At 40.2% G+C, this 23200-nt stretch overlaps 2 protein-coding genes across 9 annotated transcripts in view; one reads left to right on the top strand and one right to left on the bottom strand.

The window, feature by feature from the left end:
* Positions 1-1829, bottom strand: part of LOC132532408 (zinc finger and SCAN domain-containing protein 30-like) — a 61670-nt gene extending 59841 nt beyond the window's left edge. For 3 of the 6 annotated variants that reach the window (XM_060173732.1, XM_060173733.1, XM_007535557.3), the window contains exon 1: positions 1748-1829. The gene's annotated coding sequence lies outside the window, so the exon portion shown is untranslated. The remainder of the gene's footprint in view (positions 1-1747) is intronic. The other 3 variants (XM_060173736.1, XM_060173735.1, XM_060173734.1) reach the window with 1 other exon arrangement.
* LOC132532409 (zinc finger protein 271-like) lies at positions 1420-19153 on the top strand. 3 transcript variants are annotated; one of them, XM_016193628.2, is made up of 3 exons: positions 1420-1689; positions 11284-11434; positions 16302-19153. In XM_016193628.2, the coding sequence occupies exons 2-3, from the start codon at positions 11386-11388 to the stop codon at positions 18392-18394; spliced, it is 2142 nt and encodes a 713-aa protein (XP_016049114.1). In that variant the 5' UTR covers positions 1420-1689; positions 11284-11385; the 3' UTR covers positions 18395-19153. The 3 variants fall into 3 exon arrangements, with proteins under 3 accessions (XP_016049114.1, XP_060029712.1, XP_060029713.1); XM_060173729.1 differs by lacking the exon at positions 1420-1689 and adding an exon at positions 10353-10431; XM_060173730.1 differs by lacking the exon at positions 1420-1689 and adding an exon at positions 10363-10431 and having other exon boundaries at positions 11219-11434.
* The last annotated feature ends 4047 nt before the right edge of the window (positions 19154-23200 follow it).

The following is a 23200-nucleotide window of genomic DNA, read 5'->3' as shown; positions in this document are numbered from 1 at the left end:
ATAGGGGGCAGGGAGAAGGAAGAAGCACGAAAAGGCAAGGACTAAACCAAAATCTCCCGGAGGCAGGGGGAGTGAGACCAAACCAGTGTAACAGAATGACCACGTAAGTAGACCATAACATCAAACAATGTAACAGAAGGGATCCCAGAAGCAGAACTAGAAGCATACCAACACAGAACCTTCTCCAGTCTCTTCAGGCACTTCAACAGGTACAGCAGCAGATTCACCAGACTGTTGGTGCTGGCCTACTGGTCCCTTCTGAAGTAATACCCCACCTCTTCCAGCCTGGAGACTTGGTGTGGATGAGGCATCACCAGTCCAAAACCTTAGAGCCCCAGTGGAAGGGACCTTTTCTTGTGAACCTAACTACACCGACAGCAGTAAAGGTTGCTGGACTATACCCTTGGATTCACCACACCCAGATCAAGACAGCTGCTGGCTCAACTAAACGATGAGCTATTTCCAAGACACCAGGATCCGATCCGCTAAAGTTAAGACTCACTTGCTTAAATTCCTCCTAGTTATATGTTATCTTACTGTAAGAGCTCAGGCAAACCCCCATCAGCCTGGGATCTTAGAGAGACAGACACAGGAAATAATATCCAAACTCTGACCACTGACAGCCAACTGGTGTTTCATGTAGATTTATGTAACTTAATGCCTAGATTAGGGCACTGGGTCTCGGGAGGACACAGAGGAATGAGTGGAGGAGGGGGTACAGCAGTACTGTGGTTTGGGTGTGGAGACGTCAGTTTCAAACAAAGCATTAAAATGGCCCAGTTCTATGCCTGCCCAGCTCACATCAATAACAACAACAATAATAAATACAACAATAAAAAAGGGCAACAAAAGGGGGGCAGTCTGACATCACACTCCTGACTGTAGCAGTCTCCTCTCCTAAACTGCTCTTTCCTGTCTTCATCCCCATCAAGGCAAGAGCTCTTCCTCAAAGGGTCTGTGCTTCCCATAGCATTAAATTAACAACTTTGGGGCTGGGGGGTAGACAGCTTAATGGTTATGCAAAGTGACTCAGTGCTTGAAGCTCCAAAGTCCCTGAGAGGCAGTACTGAAAGTCTCTCCCTCTCTCCCTCCCCTTTTCCTCTCAATTTCTGTCTCTATTCAGTAACACCAACAACAATGCTTGCCACGAATGGTGGATTCCTGTGCAGAAACCAAGTCCCAGCAATAACTCCGGTGGGAGAGGGGGGGGAAAAGTCTGTTAAGCGCACATGGCGCCAAGCGCAAGAACCTGCGTAAGGATCCCTCACACACCACCGTAAGACGGAGCTGAGCTTTGGTTGGGGGGGGGGGTGAAATATACTAAGAAATTAACAACTTTGTTCAGTGTCTGTTATGCAAAGGAGCGTACACAGATAAGAGTCCTAGCCGCTGCGGAAACTTGTGTACAACAGTCGGGAGAGGCAGGAAGCACCACGTGGATCATGATACGGCCTACAAAGGGGGCGTGGACGTGCAAGCAGAGAAGTGGCAGATGCTGAAAGCAGCCTGGGCTGGGGCGGTCCAGCCCGCACGGAGGTTCCCGCAGCGCGGGCCCGGGGCAGGCAGCCACACACTGAAGGACGGGCCGACCTGGGAGCCGGAAGCCGGGCTGACAGCAGCCGCCACGAGGGGGCGGCCCATCAGCCACAACCGCAGGCTTAGCGCCCCGCAGACACCACCGCGGAGGAGGTAAGACACAAGTTCCCCCCGCCCCGGGTGATTTGGGGAGTTCCGGGACCTCACTCACCCTGGGCTCCGCCAGCCGCTGATTCGATCCCGGAAGTCGCTTGCGTCGGCGGAGGGCAACCCCCCCACCCCACCCCCCGAGCGCCCCTCTAGGAGTCTGGGAGGACTGCGGCTCTGTGGCTGGCACGCAGGCGATGGGTGGCGTAGGAGGCTTTTGCTGGGTCTGAGATGGAGCGACTGTCTGTATGGAAGCAATTGAGACTGGGCTACAACTCCAAGGAAATACGGATGACTGCGAGTTGACAAAGGAGGAGGGTTTAGGATGGATGGATGGATGGATGGATGGATGGATGGATGGATGGATGGATGGATGGATGGATGGATGGATGGATGGATGGATGGATGGATGGAGACAAGATGCAGGACAACAAACAACTAGGTAGAGAAAGGTAGACAGAGAGGCAGACAGAATGACTGACAGACAGACAGATTAGATAGATAGGCCAGTATGTGGCGCACCTGATTAAGCGAACACATTACAGTGTGCAAGGACCTGGGTTCAAGCCCCCGTTTCCCACCTTCAGGGGAAACTTCACAAGTGGTGAAGCAGGGCTGCAGTTATCTCTCTGTCTCTCTCCCTCTCTATCTCTTCCTGCCCTCTTCTTCTTCTTCTAGCGTTTGCCCCTGCCCTCTCAATTCTTCTGTCTCTATACAATAGTAAATAAATAAATAAATAAATAAATATTTAAAAAATTATAAAAAGGTCCTGGAACATGATGGCAGAGAACCTAGAGGGGGTTGTATTGTTATATGGAAAACTGAGAAATGTTATGCATGTACAAACTATTGTATTTACTGTCGACTATAAAACATTAATCCCCCAATAAAGAAATAAAAAACTATAAAAAGATAGATATATAGCAAAGATCATTAGATCTCTTTATACCATTAAGGAAATGAAAATAGAAGCTACTATTTCATTCCACCAAGCAAAGGACTCTGGGGAAAGAGAGTAAGTGAAGGAGTGAAGAGGGCATTGAGGTCCTGAGGCAAGATGGTGAAAAAGACCTAAATTGGGGGATTAAACTGTTCTATAGATACCTCTACAGGGAGAAATAGATGGGTGGTAGAGGAATTGTACTCATAACAACAACTGTACTGTAAACTATTGCCACATCATCAATAAAATGTTTTTTAAACCCACTATTTCAAATTGTGGGAAAGAGGAGAGGAACAGCCACAGACCTGTTGATTGACTGCAACAGCTCTAGAAGTTATTTATATAAACAGTACAAGTGAGTGGACTCTGTCTAGAAAAGGTGGTGTGCAATACAGTATATCCAAGACCAGTAGAGTACAAATATAAGTAAAGGCACAAGGGAAAAGGTCACAGTGACTTTCCTGCAGGATGCACTACTCAAGCTGAGTTTTGCCAAACAACTAAAATGTTGGTTTAGAGAAACCACAGGATTTAGAATATCACCATGGGAAGTTGAAGGTTTGCTCCACTGAGGATTAGCCATGTGTGTGTGTGTGTGTGTGTGTGTGTGTGTGTGTGTGTGTTTTATATTATTTTAACAATTAGAGATACAGAGAGGAAGACATCAAGCAAGCAGAGAACTGCTGAGCTCTGGCTTATGGTGGTCCTGGGGATTAAACCTGAGGTCTCAGAGCCTCAGTCATGGAAGTCTTTTTCCCCCACCTGCAGGAGGTTGCCTCACAAGCAGTGAAGCAGGTCTACAGGTGTCTATCTTTTTCTCCCCCTCTCTGTCTTCCCCTCCTCTCTCAATTTCTCTCTGTCCTATCCAACAACAACAGCTGTAACAAGGGCAACAAAAATGGGAAAAATGGCCTCCAGGAACAGTGGATTTGAAGTGCAGTTACCAAATCCCAGTGATAACCCTGGAGGCAAAAGGAAAAAAAAAAAGAATTAATACATCTAAGATTGAAGGCAGTGTAGATGTGAATGGGAAACCACATCCTCCATATATTGTACATAGATGGACTATTATGCTAACTTGGTCTTTCCACAATAAAGCTGTATCTCCTTTAGAAAAAAAGTCTTTTCCATAACCATTATGCTGTCTACCCAGCCCAGTATCTTGATTGCACTGAATCTAGGCAAAGGGATGGGCAGAGGTCAGATTTGAAAGTTTCTAATACCAGATCTGAAATGCATTTTGTAGCAGGTGCAAGCCACATGTGACACAAAGCTCAAGGACCTGAGCAAGGATCCAGCTCCCCACCTGCAGGGGGAAAGCTTCACCAGTGGTGAAGCAGGTCTGCAGGCATCTCTCTGTCTTTCTCCCTCTGTATCTCCCCTCCCCTCTCAATTTCTCTCTGTCCTATCTAATAAAATGTAAAAATGGCCACCAGGAGCAGTGGATTCATAGTGTTGGCAACTAGCCCCAGTGATAACCCTCAAGGCAAAGAGAGAGAGAGAAATAAATTTCATTTACATACAATTGGTTAAATTTGTACAAACTGAAACTGAATATACTAATGGCACTAGCACTCTGATGAAAAAAAGAACACACATAGTTTGTACATTTCACTTCTGTTATTTAAACTCCCTCTGTGTGTGTGTGTGTGTTGCTGGGAATCAAACCCAATGGCTTACATATGGAAAGCATGAGCTCTACCACTGAACTACATCCCTGGCCCCATAAATTCTGTTTTCTTTTTTCCTTTTTTAATTTATGAGAAATATAGGAGGAGAGAGAGAGAGAAAGAACCAGACAGCACTCTGGTACATGTGCTACATGTGCTGCCAGGGACTGAACTCAGGACTGCATGCTTAGGAATCTAATGCTTTATCCACTTTGCAGACCACATAAATTCTTCTATTTTTCACCCAATAGAAGAACTTACTTCAGTCAACACTCTTCTATTTTCTTTTTTTTTTTAATATTTATTGTATTTATTTATTCCCTTTTGTTGCCCTTGTTGTTTTATTATTGTAGTTATTATTGTTGTTGTCATTGTTGGATAGGACAGAGAGAAATGGAGAGAGGAGGGGAAGACAGAGAGGAGGAGAGAAAGATAGACACCTGCAGACCTGCTTCACCGCCTGTGAAGCGACTCCCCTGCAGGTGGGGAGCCGGGGTTCGAACCAGGATCCTTAGGCCGGTCCTTGTGCTTTGCGCCACCTGCGCTTAACCCACTGAGCTACAGCCCGACTCCCAACACTCTGCTATTTTCTAACAAGGTTCTTTTCCTTTGGATTCCAGTAATGTTTTCTCATTTCTGTAAAATCTCACCAGGAGAATCTTCAGTGTTCATTATTTCTATCAATAGTTCTTCTCATACCAATATGCATATTCTCTCAGATGACAAATAAATTCACTACTGCCCTTTGCACTCCCACTGGGCCCTTGGAAGAATCACCTTTGCCATATATATTTTTTAATATTTTTATTACCTTTATTTATTTATTTATTTATTGGATAGAAACAGCCAGAAATTGAGAAGGTAATAGGAGATAGAAAGGGAGAGACAGAAAGACACCTGTAGCCCTGTGCCATCACTCACAAAGCTTTCCCCCTGCAGGTGGGTACCAGGTGCTTGGACCTGGGTCCCTGAGCATTGTAACATGTATGTTGAGTCAGGTGTACCACCACCTGGCCCCACCGTCTGTATTTTTAACATCAACTTTTAACACAAAGGCAACCCAAGCTTTTTCCTTTTTTAAAAAATTAATTTATTTATTCATGAGAAAGATAGGAGGAGAGAGAGAAAGAACCAGACATCACTTTGGTACATGTGTTGCCAGGGATTGAATTTGGGACCTCATGCTTGAGAGTCCAATGCTTTATCTACTGCATCACCTCCCTGACCTGGGCTTTTTCTATCCAAAAGTTTAAGTACCACTGCTCTAGAATCTATGCCTAAATGAAACTTATTGATTTGGCCTAATTTCCTCCAAAGAGGAATGGATTGTGAATTGGAAATTAGGCAGAATATTAGTAGGTGACCTGCTTCTCTCCTAAAAAAAATCTTTCATCTTTTCCCATGCATGTATTATCACTATGGATCCTTCTGGAAAGAAATGGGTTTCTTTTACATTAAGAAGAGAAACTTCTTCATTGTCGGTCAGTGTAGACTTCAGTTAGGTCTAGTTTGCTTTGACCAATCCAACAAGCTGTTGAATTCCAAACTGTCTTGTGAGACTCACACATAAAATGTAACACATCTGATAAAATCTCAAAGATCAACAAATCTTGCAGAATCTGAACTAAGAATTTGATTTCCTTGTTTAAACACCTGGATAAAGTCACATCTTCTGGTTAAAAGGTTAACCCAACCTTTTACCTTGGTATGTGAACACTGACCTTTGTCTAAATTTCTCACTATGTTTTGAGGTCAGCATGTAAAAAGTGGTTCTTCAACTATGGCATTTTTATTCATTATTGGGAATGCAAAGTGATTTCTCCACTCTAAAAAAAATAATAATGTAGCAGTTCCCTAAAACAATAAATATGTATTATTATTATGTAAGGGAAAAAATACATCTATCATATAAAGCTTTAATTAAGCATGTCTATAGTATGTTTTTTCTTTTTGTTGTCACCAGGGTTATACTGGTCCTAACCAATTTTTTCAGACCAAGAGGGACAGAGACTTCAGGAGAGAGGGGAGTATACCACAGCAACAAATCTTCTGCCATGACAGTGGAGGCTGTGTTCCTGCTTGGGTCACATGCTTGGCAAATCAGTACACTATCCAAGTGAATTATTTCACCAGCCCAGCAGTGTTATTTATAATGAGTAAGAAATTGAAATACCCTAGAGCCAACCAATTGGTGAATAGATAAGCAAAGGTTGGCACATGCATATAGTGGAATGCTATTAAGCCACAAAAGGGGATGGATTATTGACAAACACAGCAATATAGTTTTATCTCACAGCAATATAGTTTTTCCACTGTATGTTAACAGTGGGAAAAAAATCTGACCAAAACACTAGTGCATTCTGCAAAATTCCATTTAAATAAACTGGGGGGGAGGGGGTCCTGTGGAAGGAGAAAGAGTAATGACCAAGTGGGGAAAAAAACTGTTTTTTAAAATATTTTAATTTATTTATTATTGGACAGAGACAGAGAGAAATTGTGAGGGGAGAGGGAGATAGAAAGGGAAAGAGACAGAGAGACACCTATATCTGTGTTTCACCACTTGTGAAGCTTTCCCCCTGCAGGTGGGGAAAAGGAGCTTGAACCTGGGCCCTTGAGCACTGTAACATGTGCGCTTAACCAGGTGCACCACCACCTGGCCCCCAAGAAGAAAACTATTAAATTCACAGTTTGATTAAATTGAAAATTTCACAGATTAATAAATGAGACACAATTTGTCAAGTTGTAGACTTTAAATATTATTTGTTTTTTTATAGAGACAGGGAAAACTTGAGAAGGAGGGGGGAAGACAGAAAGGGGAGAGAAAGATGATTACAGCACTGCTTCACCACTTGTGACATTTCCTCCCTGCAGGTGGGGACCATGAGCTGAACCCTGGTCCTTGCACATGGTAATGTGTGTACTGAACCCTGGTCCTTGCACATGGTAACGTGTGTACTGAATGGGGTGTGTCACCCTCACACCCCTGAGACTTTTTTAAGTACCTGCACTTGCTACTTGAGAGGGTAGGACCTAAACTGATCTCTTAGAGATATCTTGTGGTCTTATTTGTATATCCCTAAGATTTCACATAGCCTAAGATGATCTTAGACTGGGCATGAAGCTCTCCACCTTCTATTTCTAAGTCTTTTTTTTAAATTTTTGGTCTTTATTTATTTATTGGATAGAGACAGCCAGAAATCAAGAGGGGAGGGGAAGATAGAGAGGCGGGGAGAGAGAAAGAGAGAGAGAGAGAGAGACTTACAGCACTGCTTGACCACTTGCAAAGCTTTCCCCCTGCAGGTGGGGAAGAGAGACTCGAGTCTCAGTTATTGTGCATTGTAACATGTGCACCTAACTGGGTGCACAACCACCTGGCCCCAACCCTCCATTTTTCAAACCCAGACCTTTCCTCCTCAGCATCTGAATGCATGCCTTCTCTCAACCCCTTCTTTACTTTCCAAGATATATCCATGAACTCAGCAGTATCCTTTCTTACCCTGATGCCTCCTCCAAAATTTCCCCCATTTCAGGTCCTTCTTCTCACCCTGACCCTCTAGGTACTATGAAGACTGCAGTGGTAAACCATTTATGAAAAAGAGCCCATGCATGCCCTTTCTTGACTGCAAAGCAGAGGAAGATCTCAATTCTTAAGGTTCAGGGACTAATTGCTGAGCATTGCTTGTTTTTGTGTCAGTGACTCTCGAACGCAGGCTGCAGAAGTAGCAGCAGCAGGGTCATCAGAGAGTCTGGGCATCTGGGTGGACCCAGACCTATCCGGTTGGAAACTAAGGAACAGCAATGCAATTATATATTTTTTCTAAGCATCCTTTGTCCTCAGGCTACTGCATTTGCCTTGATAGGTCAAGGTAATCACTGCACCCAAAATGTTTCTGACATAGCACTTGCCCAGGGCTGGAGCCAGAAACCTACACTTCATAGGGGAAAGGAGAATATTCCCAGAGAGAACAGGAAGAATGGTAGCAGACTGCCCCAAGTGAATACATATACATATACATATACATATACATATACATATACATATACATATACATATACATATACATATACATATACATCTGACACCATGGAGGATATATATATATATATATATATATATATATATATATGACCATGGAGGATGGGCTAGGATAGTGGTTATGCAAGAAGACTCTCATGCCTGAAATTCCAAAAGTTTATGGTTAAAACTCCCAGGCCATCATAAACCAGAGCCTGAGCAGTGCTGTGGTAAAGAAAAAGAAAGAAAAAAATATCCCTAATAATAATAATAAAGTAGAGCAAGGGAATAGCATAATGGTTATGCAAAAAGACTTTCATGTCTGAAGTTCCAAAGTCCCAAATTCAATTCCCCATACTACCATAAGCCAGAGCTGAGCAATGCTCTGGTAATAATTAATTAATTAATTAAGAAATGAAACATTCACTACTTTTAAAAAATTTTATTATCTTTATTTATTTATTGGATAGAGACAGCCAGAAATTGAGAGGAAGGGGAACAGAGACATCTGTAGTACTGCTTCATCACTTATGAAGCTTTCCCCCTGTAGGTGGGGACTGGGGGCTTGAACCCCAGTCCCTGCACACTGTAATATATGCACTCAACCAGGTGCACCACCACCCAGGCCCAATAAATAATTTTTAAAAATTAAAATTTTAAGAGGAAAAAATAATCTCATGTTTTCAAAATGTACAAACCCTGTGAATCTACGAGATGTGTTCTTTCCCTGGCATTGGAAAGGACTAAGCAAATAAAGGACCTGAAACTAAAACAAACAAATAAGCCATTCCATTTTAATAATAATACATTTAATTTAATTTAATTAAAAGAAAAATAACCATAGCAGAACCCCGTAGGCAGAAAAGCTACTGGGGGGAAGGGAGTTCCCCTCTCACTTATGCCCCTGTCATCTGTTTTCTTCATTATAATCACTGTATCAACAACATTAGGAACACTGTACAGGGATGAAGGAGATAGACAAACATTGTGGCAGAAAGCACTCCCCAGGATTAGTATATGTCTAGGTATCTTTCCATAGTTTTCCAATGAGAGGGAGAATATGCATGTCTTAATGTGCATGTGTAGCTTCAAGAATATGTATCTGAGTAAACAAGTGCTCTCTCCAGACATCTACATGTGCTTATATTTTCTCTCAGTGTTTCCTCCAATTCATTCTGTGGTTCAATAAATTGCCTGACGTTACAACTTCACACTGCCTTGTGTGTATTTTGGTACAAGAATAGAAATAAATTTCCCTAAATGTGACTCTGAATTCAATTGATAAGCTGAGCTCTGATGAGCATGATCAGTTAAAACTATTTTGAGTTGCTTTTGCTTCATGGTACAGCTGTGACTTGAAATTTGATAATTTTGTCAACGGCGTTAAATCATTCACACAAACATTTCTAAATAGGAGAAAAAGATATCCCTTCCTTTTAAAAAAATATTTACTTATTACTGGCTAGAGATAGAAATTGAGAGCGGAGGGGATACAGAGAAAAGAGACGCAGAAACACCTGCAGCTCTACTTCACCAACGTGAAGCTTTCCCCCTGCATGTGGGGACCAGGAACTTGAACCTGGGTCCTTGTGCACTATAATGTGTGTGCTTAACCAGGTGCACCACAACCTGGTCCCAACATTTCCCCCCTTTAAAAGCGTTTCACAACATTCCTTCTCATGTGCTGGAGAGGTGAAGTTAAGACTAATGCATTTCTTTCAAGCCCCTGGTCCCCACCTGCAGGGGGAAAGCTTCATGAGTGATGAAATCAGGGCTGCAGGTGTGTCTCTGTTTCCTTCCCTCTCTCTCTCCTCCTCCCTTCTCAATTTCTCTCTGTCTCTATCCAATAATACATAAATAAATATATTTTTAAAAGAATAATACATTTCGACTTTCTGGTCAGAGACAGGAAGATGCACACTGAAGCTATCTCAGACCCACCAGGTCCCTAGCATTGGCCCAGCTGGGGACAACTCTCAGGATTGTCAGGAGTTAAACCTCCGCCCGTTTGGTCCCGGCAGCGGCGCCGCGCATGCGCCCGGGAGCGCTGAGCTGACTTCCCAGATGCTTAGAGCGGACGTGGCAGGCGAGCGCTGCGGCAGCCCCGGAGGAGGCTAGAGGTGGGGGTGCAGCTGGCTCCCGGGTTTCCCGGGGCCCGAGGGGCTAGGGGGACTGTGTCCGCCCAGGCGGCGTCTTGGTGCTGCCAGACAGCCGTCTGCTTCCGGTTTCTTGAGTCCGCGGGGGATCAGGGCCACAGGGTTTCCCCTGGGCGCCGCGACCTCTTGCTTAGGGCTCCCGGAAGCCCGGCCAGACCCTGGGCTCCATTGCAGACTTGAGAAACTTGGGTGCACCGGGAGGGGCAGCTGGGCTGGGAAAAAGCAAACTGAATGAGTGAGCCTGAAGGGAGGGAAAGACAGACCTCTGGAATGAGTTAGTACTGTTGTAATGTAGACAGGACTGCAAAGAATACAATGCTAATTTCTACGACAAAAATTCATACATATATATGTATATTTATTTAGTTATTAGATAGAGAAATTCAGAGGGGAGGGAGAGATAGAGAGGGAAGGACACAGAGAGACACCTGCAGCCCTGCTTCACCACTTGTGAAGCTTTCCCCCTGCAGAGACCAGGGGCTTGAGCCCAGGTCCTTATACCCTCTAATTTGAGTGCTTAAAACCAGGTGTGCCACCACCTGGCCTCAAAAATTCTACAGTTCCCTTCTGTTTTATCTGTCCAGTTATACCCATAGTTTTGGTAGTGTTAACCTACACTGATCTTTGAAATGGGAAATAGATGCCCCGGGGTGTTAATACCTAACTCCTGGATGATGGGGAAGATTAATAAACTGTCAGAGGCAAACACTTGGAAACTCTTGTTTTCATCGTCACTTATTTTTATATCTAGAGGATGTTTCTGACTGTCCAGTCTCAGAGATTCTACCTCCAATTTCCACGATGAATCTTTTGCAGGCCCAGTAATGACCAATTGCCTCCGAGCCCTGTCTGGACATTAGAAATCTGCTGGGGGAGTGGTGACTGTTCCTTGAGGAGTCAAGGGCTAAATTGCAGCAGATGGAGATCCAACTCAATTATCTATCTGAAGACCACCAACATCTGTCAGGTGAGAAGCAGTGTGCTTCTTTTTAAATTTGGATTATTTTTTTTAATTTTTTTTATTAATTTTTTTTTATTTTTGAGAGAGATGCAGAGAGAGAGACACAGAGAAACACCAGAGCACTGCTCAGCTCTGGCTTATGGTGGTGTGGGGGATTGAACCTGGGACTTAGGAGCCTCAGGCATGAGAGTCTGTTTGCATAACCATTGTGCTGTCACCCCCACCCAATTTGGGTTATTTTTTATCATTTTATTGGGGAAGGTTGTGGTTTACAGTACAGTTGTTGACACATTGGTAAAACTTCTCATCTCCCCATGATACTCTCACTCCAGCTTAGGTCCTTTTTCCAAGATCATGCAGCAGGAGTCCAAGCCCTCCCCACTCTCTTCACCCACTCTTGCCCTCCTTCCCCTGAGTCCTTTGCTTTAGTGCAGTACAGCAGTCCAACTTTGAGTTTTTGTTTCTGTTCTTGTTTCTCAAGTTCCACATACAAGTGAGAATGAGACTCATTCTTTTTTTTTTTTCCTGTTTATCTCACTTAATATTCCTTCAAGCGCCATCCAAGATGAGGTGAAGGAGATAATGCCATTATTTCTTTTTTCTTGTTGTTGTTAACTTTTATTTCATTTATTATATTTGAGAGAGAGTTCCACATGAAATAGAGAAAGAGAGAGAAGCCAGATTATCACTCTGGTACTTGTAGTTCTGGGGATCAAACCAGGAACCTCAATTCTCTGCCATCTGAACCACCAACCCAGTCACAGGGTTTTTTGTTTGTTTTGTTTTATTGTTTTAACTTCATCATTAACAGCTGAGTAGTATTCCATTGTATAATATATACTATACCTTTCTTAGCCACTCATTTGTTGTTGGACATCTGGATTGTGTCTAAGTTTGGATTATTACAAATCGTGCTGCTATGAACATAGATGTACATAAATCTCTTTGAATGGGTGTTTGTTTCCTTTGAATACATTACTAGGAGAAGATATTGGGTAGGTCCATTTCTAACATTCTGAGAATTCTCCAAACTTCTCTCTACATAGATTGTACCAATTTATATTCCATCAGCAGTGTAGAAGGATTCTCTTTCCCTACCACGCACCTCCACCAATAAATAAATATTTTATATGCTGTACAGCAGATTAATGTAATTATTGTTTGTAATAGTAAAATATTATTGTTCAGTAAAGGAGACTAGCTTAAATAAGTTGAATTATACATATGACTTGTAGTGAGTAGTAATTCACTGGAGCTACAAACTTGAATATAGGTGAATCTTGCAAACATAATGTTGAGTGAAAAAAGCAAGTAAACCTATAGTATAATTCCATAAATGTTTAAAATTCAAAAATGTACCTCATTTATCTGCTAGGGTTGCTATAGCAGAACATCACCGACTGAGCAACCTAAGTAACACAAATTTATTTCTCCATAATTCAGTCACTTAGTAATTTATGCTTTCTTTTTTTTTATTTTTTTTTATTATTGGGGAATTTATGTTTTACATTCAACAGTAAGTACAATAGTTTGTACATGCATAATATTCCCCAGTTTCCCATATAACAATACATCCCCCAATTTATACTTTCTTTTAGAAGATTTATAGTTTTAACTTTTATTTTTAAATTTATGGTACATTACTAGTTCTGGGGATGCCACTTAAGAGCCAGGTTTAATTTTTGTCAGTATGATGCCAGATGTAACACCTTTTATTTATTTTTTTAAATTTATCTATTTTTTCCTTTATTGGGGAATGAATGTTTTACATTTGACAGTGAATAGTTTGTACATGCATAATATTTCTCAGTTTTCCACATAACAGTACAACCCCCACTAGGTCCTCTGTCATCCTTTTCCAGGATCTGTACTCTTCCCCCCCACCCCCCAGTCAAGAATCTTTTACTTTGGTGCAGTACACCAACTCCAGTTCAGGTTCTACTTGAGTTTTCTCTTCTGATCTTGTTTTTCAATTTCTGCCTGTGGTAACAGCTTTTAATGACATGTGACTGTTCCTTCACTACTGTTGAAGGTCACTAGACCACACATGGTTAGGTCTATTCCATGAATGGCTATGTCTAGCCTTAGCCTAATTGTACACTGCTTTGATTACTGTAGCTTTACAGTAAAGTTTAAAGTTAAGTAGTAAAAACTTCTCTAATTTATTTTCTTAATTGTTTAGGCTCTTCTTTTTCTTTCTATGTCAAGTTTAGAATTGACTTCTTAAGTTTTATAAAACTAAAAACAGGTTGGGCTGTAGAGCGGCAGGTTAAGCGCACATGGTGCGCAACTCTAAGATCTGTGTAAGGATCCCAGTTCTAGCACCTGGTTCCCCCTGCAGGGGAGTCAGTTCACAAGCAGTGAAGCAGGTCTGCAGGTATCTATCTTTCTCTTCACATCTCTGTCTTCCCCTCCTTTCTCCATTTCTCTCTGTCCTATCCAGCAACAATGACATCAATAACAACAATAACAACAATAATAATAACCACAACAATGATAAAAACAAGGGCAACTGAAAAGGAAATAAATATTTAAAAAAAATAAAAACAAAAGCTTCTGGGAGTTTGAGTGTTCAGTGAATGCATAGATCATTTGGGGGAAAATTCTGCCATACTAAATAGTAAAACTTTCTATCCTCAGTGTTTCCTTTTTATAAGTAATTAAAAAAAAAATTTCTACAATTTATAGTATTTATGTTTATTTTTGCTTTCTTTAATTTATATTAGTAATGTTTTGTAGTTTCATTATGTAAATATTGCAAATCTTTTCTTGAATTGCTTTGTAATTATTTTACTTTATATTACAATTTAAAAATAATTACATTTTTAAAATTTTAATTGTCCATTGCTGATATACAGAATCAAAAAAGAAGTTGTATGTTATACTAATAAGCTAATTTACAAGTAATGGTAGCTTTTAAAATATTAGGATTTCTGGGGTTGGTCAGTGGCACACACCCAGTTGAGTACATACATCACAATGCATGAAGGACCTGGGTTCAAGCCTTCCGTCCCCACCTGCAGGGCAAAGCTTCATGAGCAGTGAAGCAGTGCTGCAGATGTCTCTTGTCCTTTCTCCCTCTCTCCCTCCCCTCTTTCTATCTGTATCCAAAATAAATAAAATATTGAAAATTATAGTAAATAAAACACTAGGATTTTCTGTATACAATATTGTATAATCTCTAAGCATATAACCATATAACTTGACCTTTTTAAATTATTATTATTGATTTAATAATGATCAACAAAACCGTAGGATAAGAGAGTACATATCCAGAGTTCATATCCAGAGTACATATCCAGAGTTCCATATCCCATCCCCTCCATTGGAAGCTTTTCTAATCTTTTGTTTCTTGGTTATTTTTTATGTCTGATTGAACTAGTTAATAATGTTAAATAGAAGTTGTACAATAGAACAAAAATGGTAAGAAAAAAAACTTTCAGCCTGATAGGTGGCTGAAACAGCTAGACTGTTGGACTTTAAATATGAGGTCCTGAGTTTGAGTCACTGCACCAAATGTGCCAGAGAAATTTTCTGTTTCTCTCTAATAAATAAATAAATAAATTGGCTGGGGGATGGGGGTGGAGAAAGTTTCCTTTGCTCTCTTGTTCCTATAAGAGTCTCGTTAAATGTTTTATCTTTAAGTGTGGTGTAAGCTGTTGGTTGTTTTTAATTTTATTGGAAGGATGTGTTTGTCAATATTTATATTTGACTGTACCATCGTATTTGGTTTTATTTATCCCATCTTTTTTTTTTCTCCTTTGCACCTAAGTTTATATTAGCGGGGTTTCCCCCAGTTTTCTCTTATGTGCTTAATTTTGTTCACACAGTCTCCTATTGTTATCTCATAGCAACCTTCCTCAATTTGCCTTGAAATTTTCACTTTTTTCCCCTTGAAATTGATTCATGCCATGTTTCAATTCTCGACCATTTGAAGTCAACATGATATGATGCCTTTTGTAGTAAATGCCACTTATCATTGGGCAGATAGGGCTGACAAAATAGCTCACCTGGTATGGTGCCTGCTTTTCCATGTGTACGACCCAGGTTTGAACCCAGCCTCCATTGCATTGGAAGAAGCTATAGTGCTATGTCTTTGCCTCTTTACCTCTGTCTTCCTATCCGACAAAAACCTGAAACAGTGCTATCACAAGGAAAGAAACAAACACCAACAAACTGATAGTCAGGAAATTCTCCATGCTTTTAGCCATCATACATATCTATTTTTGTTGTGTATAGGGATTTCTCAGCTGCTTGCCCAACTTTCCTGATTGATACATCTTAATAAGGAAGTTCAGTCATTAAATTTAGTTGTTCACAAAAGGGACCATGTGTTCTGAGTCACTTCTTCAATATTTACCAGAATTTAAGTGGTAGTTTTTATAGTTCAAGATCAGTTCTCACTATTCCTGGGTATGATGCTTCTTTTTCCAATGGCAGCCTCTGACCAGTCTGGTTGCTACTCCCTGCTGGTGACAGTTTGGTTACCACTGCCTCCTCTCCCACCTCTCCCTCTTTTAGCCCTTATTCTCTTAAAAGTACGCATTAACCCTACTTACTAATATTAACAAATTGATAATGTTAGCTCTAAACTTTCTAAACTCTAAACTTTCCCAATCACTATAATTAAGTTTCAGTACTCCCAGATCTCCTGTTAAAAACAGTATATCTGGTAAGTCACTATCAATGATTATTTTGATGCATAACTTGATGATTTTTCCTAGTATTTTTATTCGTTGTTTCTGTTTTGTTTTTATTTTGGAGCACTCCTATGTTTTGATGATGTTTTAGAGGTAAATGCTGATCTAAGTCATCTAAAATCTTCTCACAGTATGGAGAGAGCATTCCACTTGGATTTTGTTTATTGTTCCAGATGATGAGAATAGGACCAAGATTGGAGAGCTAGCTTCAGAGGAAGAAATTATGGCATTTGAACCACTGACTGAAGAGGCTGACAGTCACAGAAATGATGTTCTTCAGTTTTCTGAATACAGAGAACTCTGTGACTTTGGTAAGACATTAAGTGAAAAGGACCAGAATCTCTTTAAAGATACACAGTATAACTGTGATGAATGTGGGCAAAGCTTTTCTTGGACCGGCCTTATTAGGCATCGAAGATCCCATTTGAAGAAACCCTATGAATGTGACAAGTGTGGAAAAACCTTTAATGTGAACTCAGCCCTGGTTCTGCATCAGAGAATCCATACTGGGGAAAAACCTTATCCTTGTAATTGGTGTATGAAAACTTTTAGTAGGAGTTCAGACCTTATTAAACATCAAAGAGTCCACACTGGTGAAAAACCTTACAAATGTAATGAATGTGGAAAAGCATTCAGTCAGAGCTCAGATCTTACTATACATCAGAGAATCCATACAGGAGAAAAACCATACCAGTGTAGTCTTTGTAGTAAAAGTTTTAGCCAGCGCTCAGATCTGATTAAACATCAGAGAATTCATACTGGAGAGAAGCCTTATAAATGCAAGCAGTGTAATAAACGTTTTAGTCAGAGTTCTGATGTCATAAAACATCAAAGAATCCACACTGGGGAGAAACCATACAAATGTAATGTGTGTGGAAAAGCCTTCAGTCAAAGTTCAGATCTTATTCTCCATCAGAGAATCCACACTGGGGAGAAACCATATCCATGTAAGCAATGTAGTAGAAGTTTCAGTCAGAATTCAGATCTTATTAAACATCAAAGGATCCACACTGGAGAGAAACCCTATAAATGTAATGAATGTGGAAAGGCTTTTAATCAGAGCTCCGTCCTTATTCTGCATCAAAGAATTCACACAGGAGAGAAACCCTATACATGTAATGAATGTAGCAAAACCTTCAGTAGACTTTCAGATCTTATTAATCACCAACGAATTCACACTGGAGAGAAACCCTACCCATGTAACCAATGCAGTAAAATGTTTAGTCGAAGATCAGATCTTGTTAAGCATCATAGAATTCATACAGGTGAAAAACCCTATGAATGTGATGAGTGTGGGAAAACCTTTAGTCAGAGCTCAAACCTCATTTTACATCACAGAATCCACACTGGAGAGAAACCCTACCCATGTAGTGCTTGCACTAAAAGTTTTAGTCGTCGTTCAGATCTTGTTAAGCATCAACGAATCCACACTGGAGAGAAACCATATTCCTGCAATCAATGCAATAAACGTTTTAGTCAAAGTTCAGACCTTACTAAACATCAGAGAGTACACACTGGAGAAAAACCTTATCACTGTGATAGCTGTGAAAAAGCCTTCAGTCAAAGCTCTGACCTTATTCTTCACCGGAGAATTCATACTGGAGAAAAACCATACCCATGCACACAGTGCAGTAAAAGTTTCATTCAAAACTCAGACCTTACCAAACACCAGAGAATTCACACTGGGGAAAAACCATATAAATGTAATGAGTGTGGGAAGACTTTCATTCAAAACTCAGACCTTACAAAACACCAGCGAATCCACACCGGAGAAAAACCATATAAGTGTAATGAATGTGGGAAGACTTTTAATCAGTGCTCAGCTCTTACCCTACATCAGAGGTTGCACACTGGGGAGAAACCATATCGAAGTGATCTATATGACAGAAGTCTTAGTCAGCTCTCTGATCTCATTAACCATCAACAAATCCACACTTGTGGAAAACCACACAAGTGTAATAATTCATGTGATGAAGACTTTAGCACATGCATTAATCTTATCGAACACCAGGAAACCCACACTGGCGAGAACCCCTACTTGTGTGTTCAGTGCAGTAGAAGTTTTAACCAAATCTCTGATCTTATTAATCATGAGAAAATTCATCTGGGGGAAAACCATCTAAATGTGGCTAGTATAGGAGCACCTATAGCCTATACACCAAATTTATTTAATAACAGAGACACTGTTCCAGAAGACATTTTTATAAATGCTGTTGGTGACTATGAGATAGGTCTTAACCAATGCATGCCTCTTACATTACATTAAAAAAATCACCAAGAAAGTATACTAATTCCAGTTTTACAATGAAAATTTAATTGAAATTTAATTCATTTTACTAAACTTATTCTGAGAAATCATGTAAGTTGTGAAAAAGCTTTCAGTATGAATAATTATGTCAGCAAAATGAAGATATTCCTGTCTGCTCTTGTGTAAGAAAATCTCTAATCCCTTTCAAACATAATTCTCTATGTGAGAGTTTTAGCATCATAAGATGTATAGCTATTGATGCAATGTTTATCAACTATTGTAAAAATCAGTATGATTGGGTTTGCAATCATAACTCCAAAAGGAATAATTTAGTATTGTTATCTCAAACCTTTATTGAGCACAAGAAATTATTTTTGAGAATGAAACATTTAAGTCTCTTCCCTATTTTATTTGGTTTCACTCAGATTTTATACATATCTCTTGATAGCTAAAGAGTCCTACCTTACACTAGTGATGGTTACATGTGATTGATTTCCTTGCGTGTGTGTGTGCATGATATTATGTTCCAGTATTAAACCTGTGAACAACATAACTCCAGTGTGCTATTTCAGAATTTGCATTTGCTGCCCATAAAATTTAGCAGTTAAGAAGTCACTTTTTCAACTATTTAGCTTATAAGTCATACAATTAGAAAATAATTTCATATCTGTGTGAATATTACTATGTTTATATTCTATAATTAATCAAAAGTGATAGAATAATTCTCAAATGACAAATTTGTATTGTCCATCTAAAAATAAAAAGATTATTGCCTGAGGTGGCACAGTGGATAAAGCACTGGATTGTCAAGCATGAGGTCCTGAGTTTGATGCTTGGCTTTGCATTGCATGTGCCATAATGGTGCTCTGGACCTCATTCTCTCCAGAAATTAATAAAGTTTAAAATATATTAAAAAAAAAAAAGGCCTATTGATTTTTTTTTTCAAATGGCAAAATTGATCAAACTTTATTTTACATCTTCATTTCTGATATATTGATGACAGGCTATAAACATATGAAAATTATTTTCTAAGTCTGAAAAAAATGGAGACCAGGAGATAACTTACCTGATACAACACACACATTATCATGTTCAAATCTACTGGCCACCACAGGGAGTCACCAGGCTAGATGAAACCATGCAGCAATTCCATGATGTCTCCTTCTCTGTCTCTCCCTTATTCTCTATATAAAAAAAAAGAAAAGAAAAAATAGTATGCTGGGATTAGTGCAATGGCGTAGTTGTAAAACCCCAGGAAATCCTTGGTAGTAATAACTACATAAATGTGTAAGTATATTTTAAAAAGTACTTTCCTAGTATTAATCATTTAAAATTCTATTATCATTTACCTTGTATATCCTACATTATTCAATTAATATTTCAGTTTAATAAACATTGTTAAATTACTATGCTCAAACATTTTAGGTTTTGTAGTATACACAAAGAATATACGGATTCAGAAAACAGTGATAATGTCTATTATATATATACAGAAAACATGATTTAATGTAATCATAAAGGTAGGTAACATGCTTGTAAGAGCTCAGAGAAGATAGGGTTCAATTTCAATGAGAAATGAAAGGGAAGGCTATGTGGAGTTGCTAATGTCTGAGTTGTGAAACATGAGAATAGAGGCATAAACACAGACAGACTTGTTAGTAAGCACACAGAAGAAAGGAAGTATAAGCATGGTATGGAGAATGGTACTCCATTTACTGATTGAATATTAGTATCAGGTATTGTACAGAGTACGGTTCTGGTGAATTGCCCTACTAAGCACCTTGTATCCAGATGAAATAACTAAGCTGTGCTACACTCCTCATCCTCCTCAAGTTCTTTACATCTGTTTACTCACTGGGTCTTAGAAGTGAATTTTAAAAATCAGTGCTATCAATCATAAATTTAAAAAAAAAATTAAATATACAAAAGAAAAAAGGAATAGAAATGCAGCAAGCTGGACCTGACATTTTCAGACAGTTTATATTCCCCAACATTTGCTAATTGTTAAATAGGGCAAAAGGCCCAGAATCTAGACAGCAAAGACTGGAGGGTAAGTGGAACTCTGCAGACTCACTGTAATAGGGAATAATAATTGGTGTACAGAATGTGCCAGGTGTGCTTTTGAAAACACACCACAATCTCAGTATAAATAGTAAAAGGCTATATAACCTAGGAATAAGAATAAAACTTGTTTAGGTCAATTCTAAAAATGTCTGAACTGCCATCTCTAGTCAAGTCAGCCTTTTAGTGAATTACATTATTTGATCCTAATCTTCTGCCAGATAGAAAAAAAGAAGACAGGGTAAATCCTCTTTGGAGGATGACAACCTAACCCAGAGACTATATATAGCTTTTTAAGCACAATACCCTGTCTTCAATTAAAGATTACCAGAATCATTACTCAAATACATTAATAGATCACAAAATTAAAGAGCATGTATATGCATAGCTTAGTAGGCTTTTTTTGTTATATTCCCATCAGGGTTAATGCTAGAGCTTGGTGCCTTCATGGCAAGTTCACTGCTCCTGGCAGCCATTTTCCATTTCCCTCTCTCGTCCCCCCATCCCCCCCATTGTAGAACAGAGAAATTGAGAGAGGAAAGATAGAAAGGGAGAGATACCTGCAGTACTTGCTTGACTGCTTGTGAAGTTTCCCCACTGCAGATGGGGGTGGGGTCTCAAATCCAGGTCCTAATAATAACATACACACTTAGCCAGATATGCCACTGCCAGACCCTTGGTTTAGTTTGTTTTTTGTCTGTTAGTTTGTTTTTAATGTTCACCTTTTTTTGTCACCAGAATTATTGTTGGGACTAACTGCCTGCACTATGAATCCATTACTTCTGGTATTGTGTCTGTCTGTCTCTCTCCCCCACCCCCCCACCCCGGGTTATTGTTGAGGCTCAGTGCCTGAACAACAAATCACTGCTCCAAGTGGGCTTTTTTTCTTTTACCTTTTTAATTTGATAGGAAAGAGAGGGAGAGAAAAATCAAGACACCTGTAACACAGTTTCATCACTTGTGAAGCTTCCCCCCTGCAAGTGGGGATCAGGAGCTTGAACCCAGGTCCTTGAGCATGGTAATGTGTGTGCCTCAATCAGGTGCACCACCACCTAGCCCCTTTCACTAACTTGCTCTTATTTATTTATTTTTATTTTTTTTTAATTTTTATTGGATAGAGACAGCCAGAAATCAGAGGGTAGGGGGAGACAGAGCAGGAGAGAGAAAGAGAAGACACCTACAGCCCTGCTCCACCACTTGCAAAGCTTACCTCCTGCAGGTGGGAGCTGGGGGCTCGAACCAAGTGCTTATGCATTGTTACATGTACGCTCAACCAGGTGCGCCACCACCTGGCCCCGTTTTTTTTGTTTTGTTTTGTTTTGTTTTGTTAAGAGTTGAGAGGAGACTTCTGGGAGGTGTGGCCATGGAGTAACTGGGGTGAAATCAGCTCTCCTCCCCAAACAACAAATAAATACAAGAGACCCAACTGAAGTCATAATCTACAGCTGAAAGTTCTGCAGCCTCAGATGGATGCTCACTTGTGGTTGGAGCAAAAAGGGACTGGGAGCAGTTGAAGAACAACAAAGTCAAATTAGAGTTCGGGCGGGGCAGGCACTGAGCTGCACCATTTTGGCGATTTCACTTTAAGCAAAGCAAGCAACATTTTCCCTAGTGCCAGAAGAAAAGAGACAGGGGCTTAAAACCTCTCAGTCTTTGACTTAGGGGGGTTTTAGCCTTCTGAATTCAAGGCAAGTACACAACATTTGTGACAGCCCAAAGCAACCACCCCCCAAGCCCTGTCTCACATGCCACAGATCATACAAGCAAGAGAAACCTAGAGATCACAATAGAACCACCTGCTGGCCATCAATAACCAGCACAAAAAATGCACAAGCAGAGAAACAGAACTAAACAGCCAATTATGCTGTATCAGCCAGAATATGGGATGATCTCACTCTCAGGTCAAAGTTGAAAAACAAGATCAGAAAAGAAAACACAAGTAGAACCTGAAATGGAATTGGCGTATCGCACCAAAGTAAAAGACTCTGGGGTGGGTGGATGGGGAGAACACAGGTCCAAGAAGGATTCAGAGGACCTAATGGGGGTTGTATTGTTATATGGGAAACTGGGGAATGTTATGCATGTACAAACTATTGTACTTACTGTTGAATGTAAAACATTAACTCCCCATTAAAAAAAAAAAAGGAAAACAGAGGAAATCCAAGGAATTACAGATTTAGAGAGACTCTCAGAGACAGACTACACAGATCATTATAAGGGCTCACCAAGAAATTAAGCAAGAATTAAAAGGGCATGTTACTATGGAACTAAAACACATCAGAGATGAACAGATATCACTAATAATCGTCAAATCTTGAAAGAAGAACTTCAGTCAGAACTCCAGGGAGTAGAAGACACCCTAACTGCAACCCATGCCCAGGTAGAAAGCTTAGCAAATAGATCCACACATTCAGAAATAATGTCCAGTCCAGAAGATACACCCAGTCCACTCTTTCAATTCAAAGATGAGGGAGAGGAAAGGTTTAGAAAGACTGAAGCAACTCTCTGTAAAATTGCAGACTCTGGGGGTCAGGCGGTATAGCACAGTGGGTTAAGTGCAAATGGCGCAAAGCGCAAGGACCGGAGTATGGATCTTGGTTCAAGCCCCTGGCTCCCCACCTGCAGGGAAGTTGCTTCGTAGATGGTGAGACAGATCTGCAGGTGTCTATCTTTTCTCTCTTCCTCTCTGTCTCTTGATTTCTCTCTGTCCTATCCAACAACATCAATAACAATGGTAATAATAACTACAACAATGATAAAAGG

Source organism: Erinaceus europaeus, chromosome 15 (assembly GCF_950295315.1).
Source record: "Erinaceus europaeus chromosome 15, mEriEur2.1, whole genome shotgun sequence".
Taxonomy (NCBI): Eukaryota; Metazoa; Chordata; class Mammalia; order Eulipotyphla; family Erinaceidae; genus Erinaceus; species Erinaceus europaeus.
The sequence above is the reverse complement of the archived record's forward strand: the minus strand, read 5'-3'. Positions and strand labels throughout refer to the sequence as shown.

Excerpts from the sequence above, each read along its gene's own strand:
- LOC132532409 (XM_016193628.2), top strand. The coding sequence starts at position 11,386 with ATGGAGATCCAACTCAATTATCTATCTGAAGACCACCAACATCTGTCA. Across the intron at positions 11,435-16,301 it reads AGACCACCAACATCTGTCAG|ATGATGAGAATAGGACCAAG; the intron begins GTGAGAAGCAGT and ends TTATTGTTCCAG.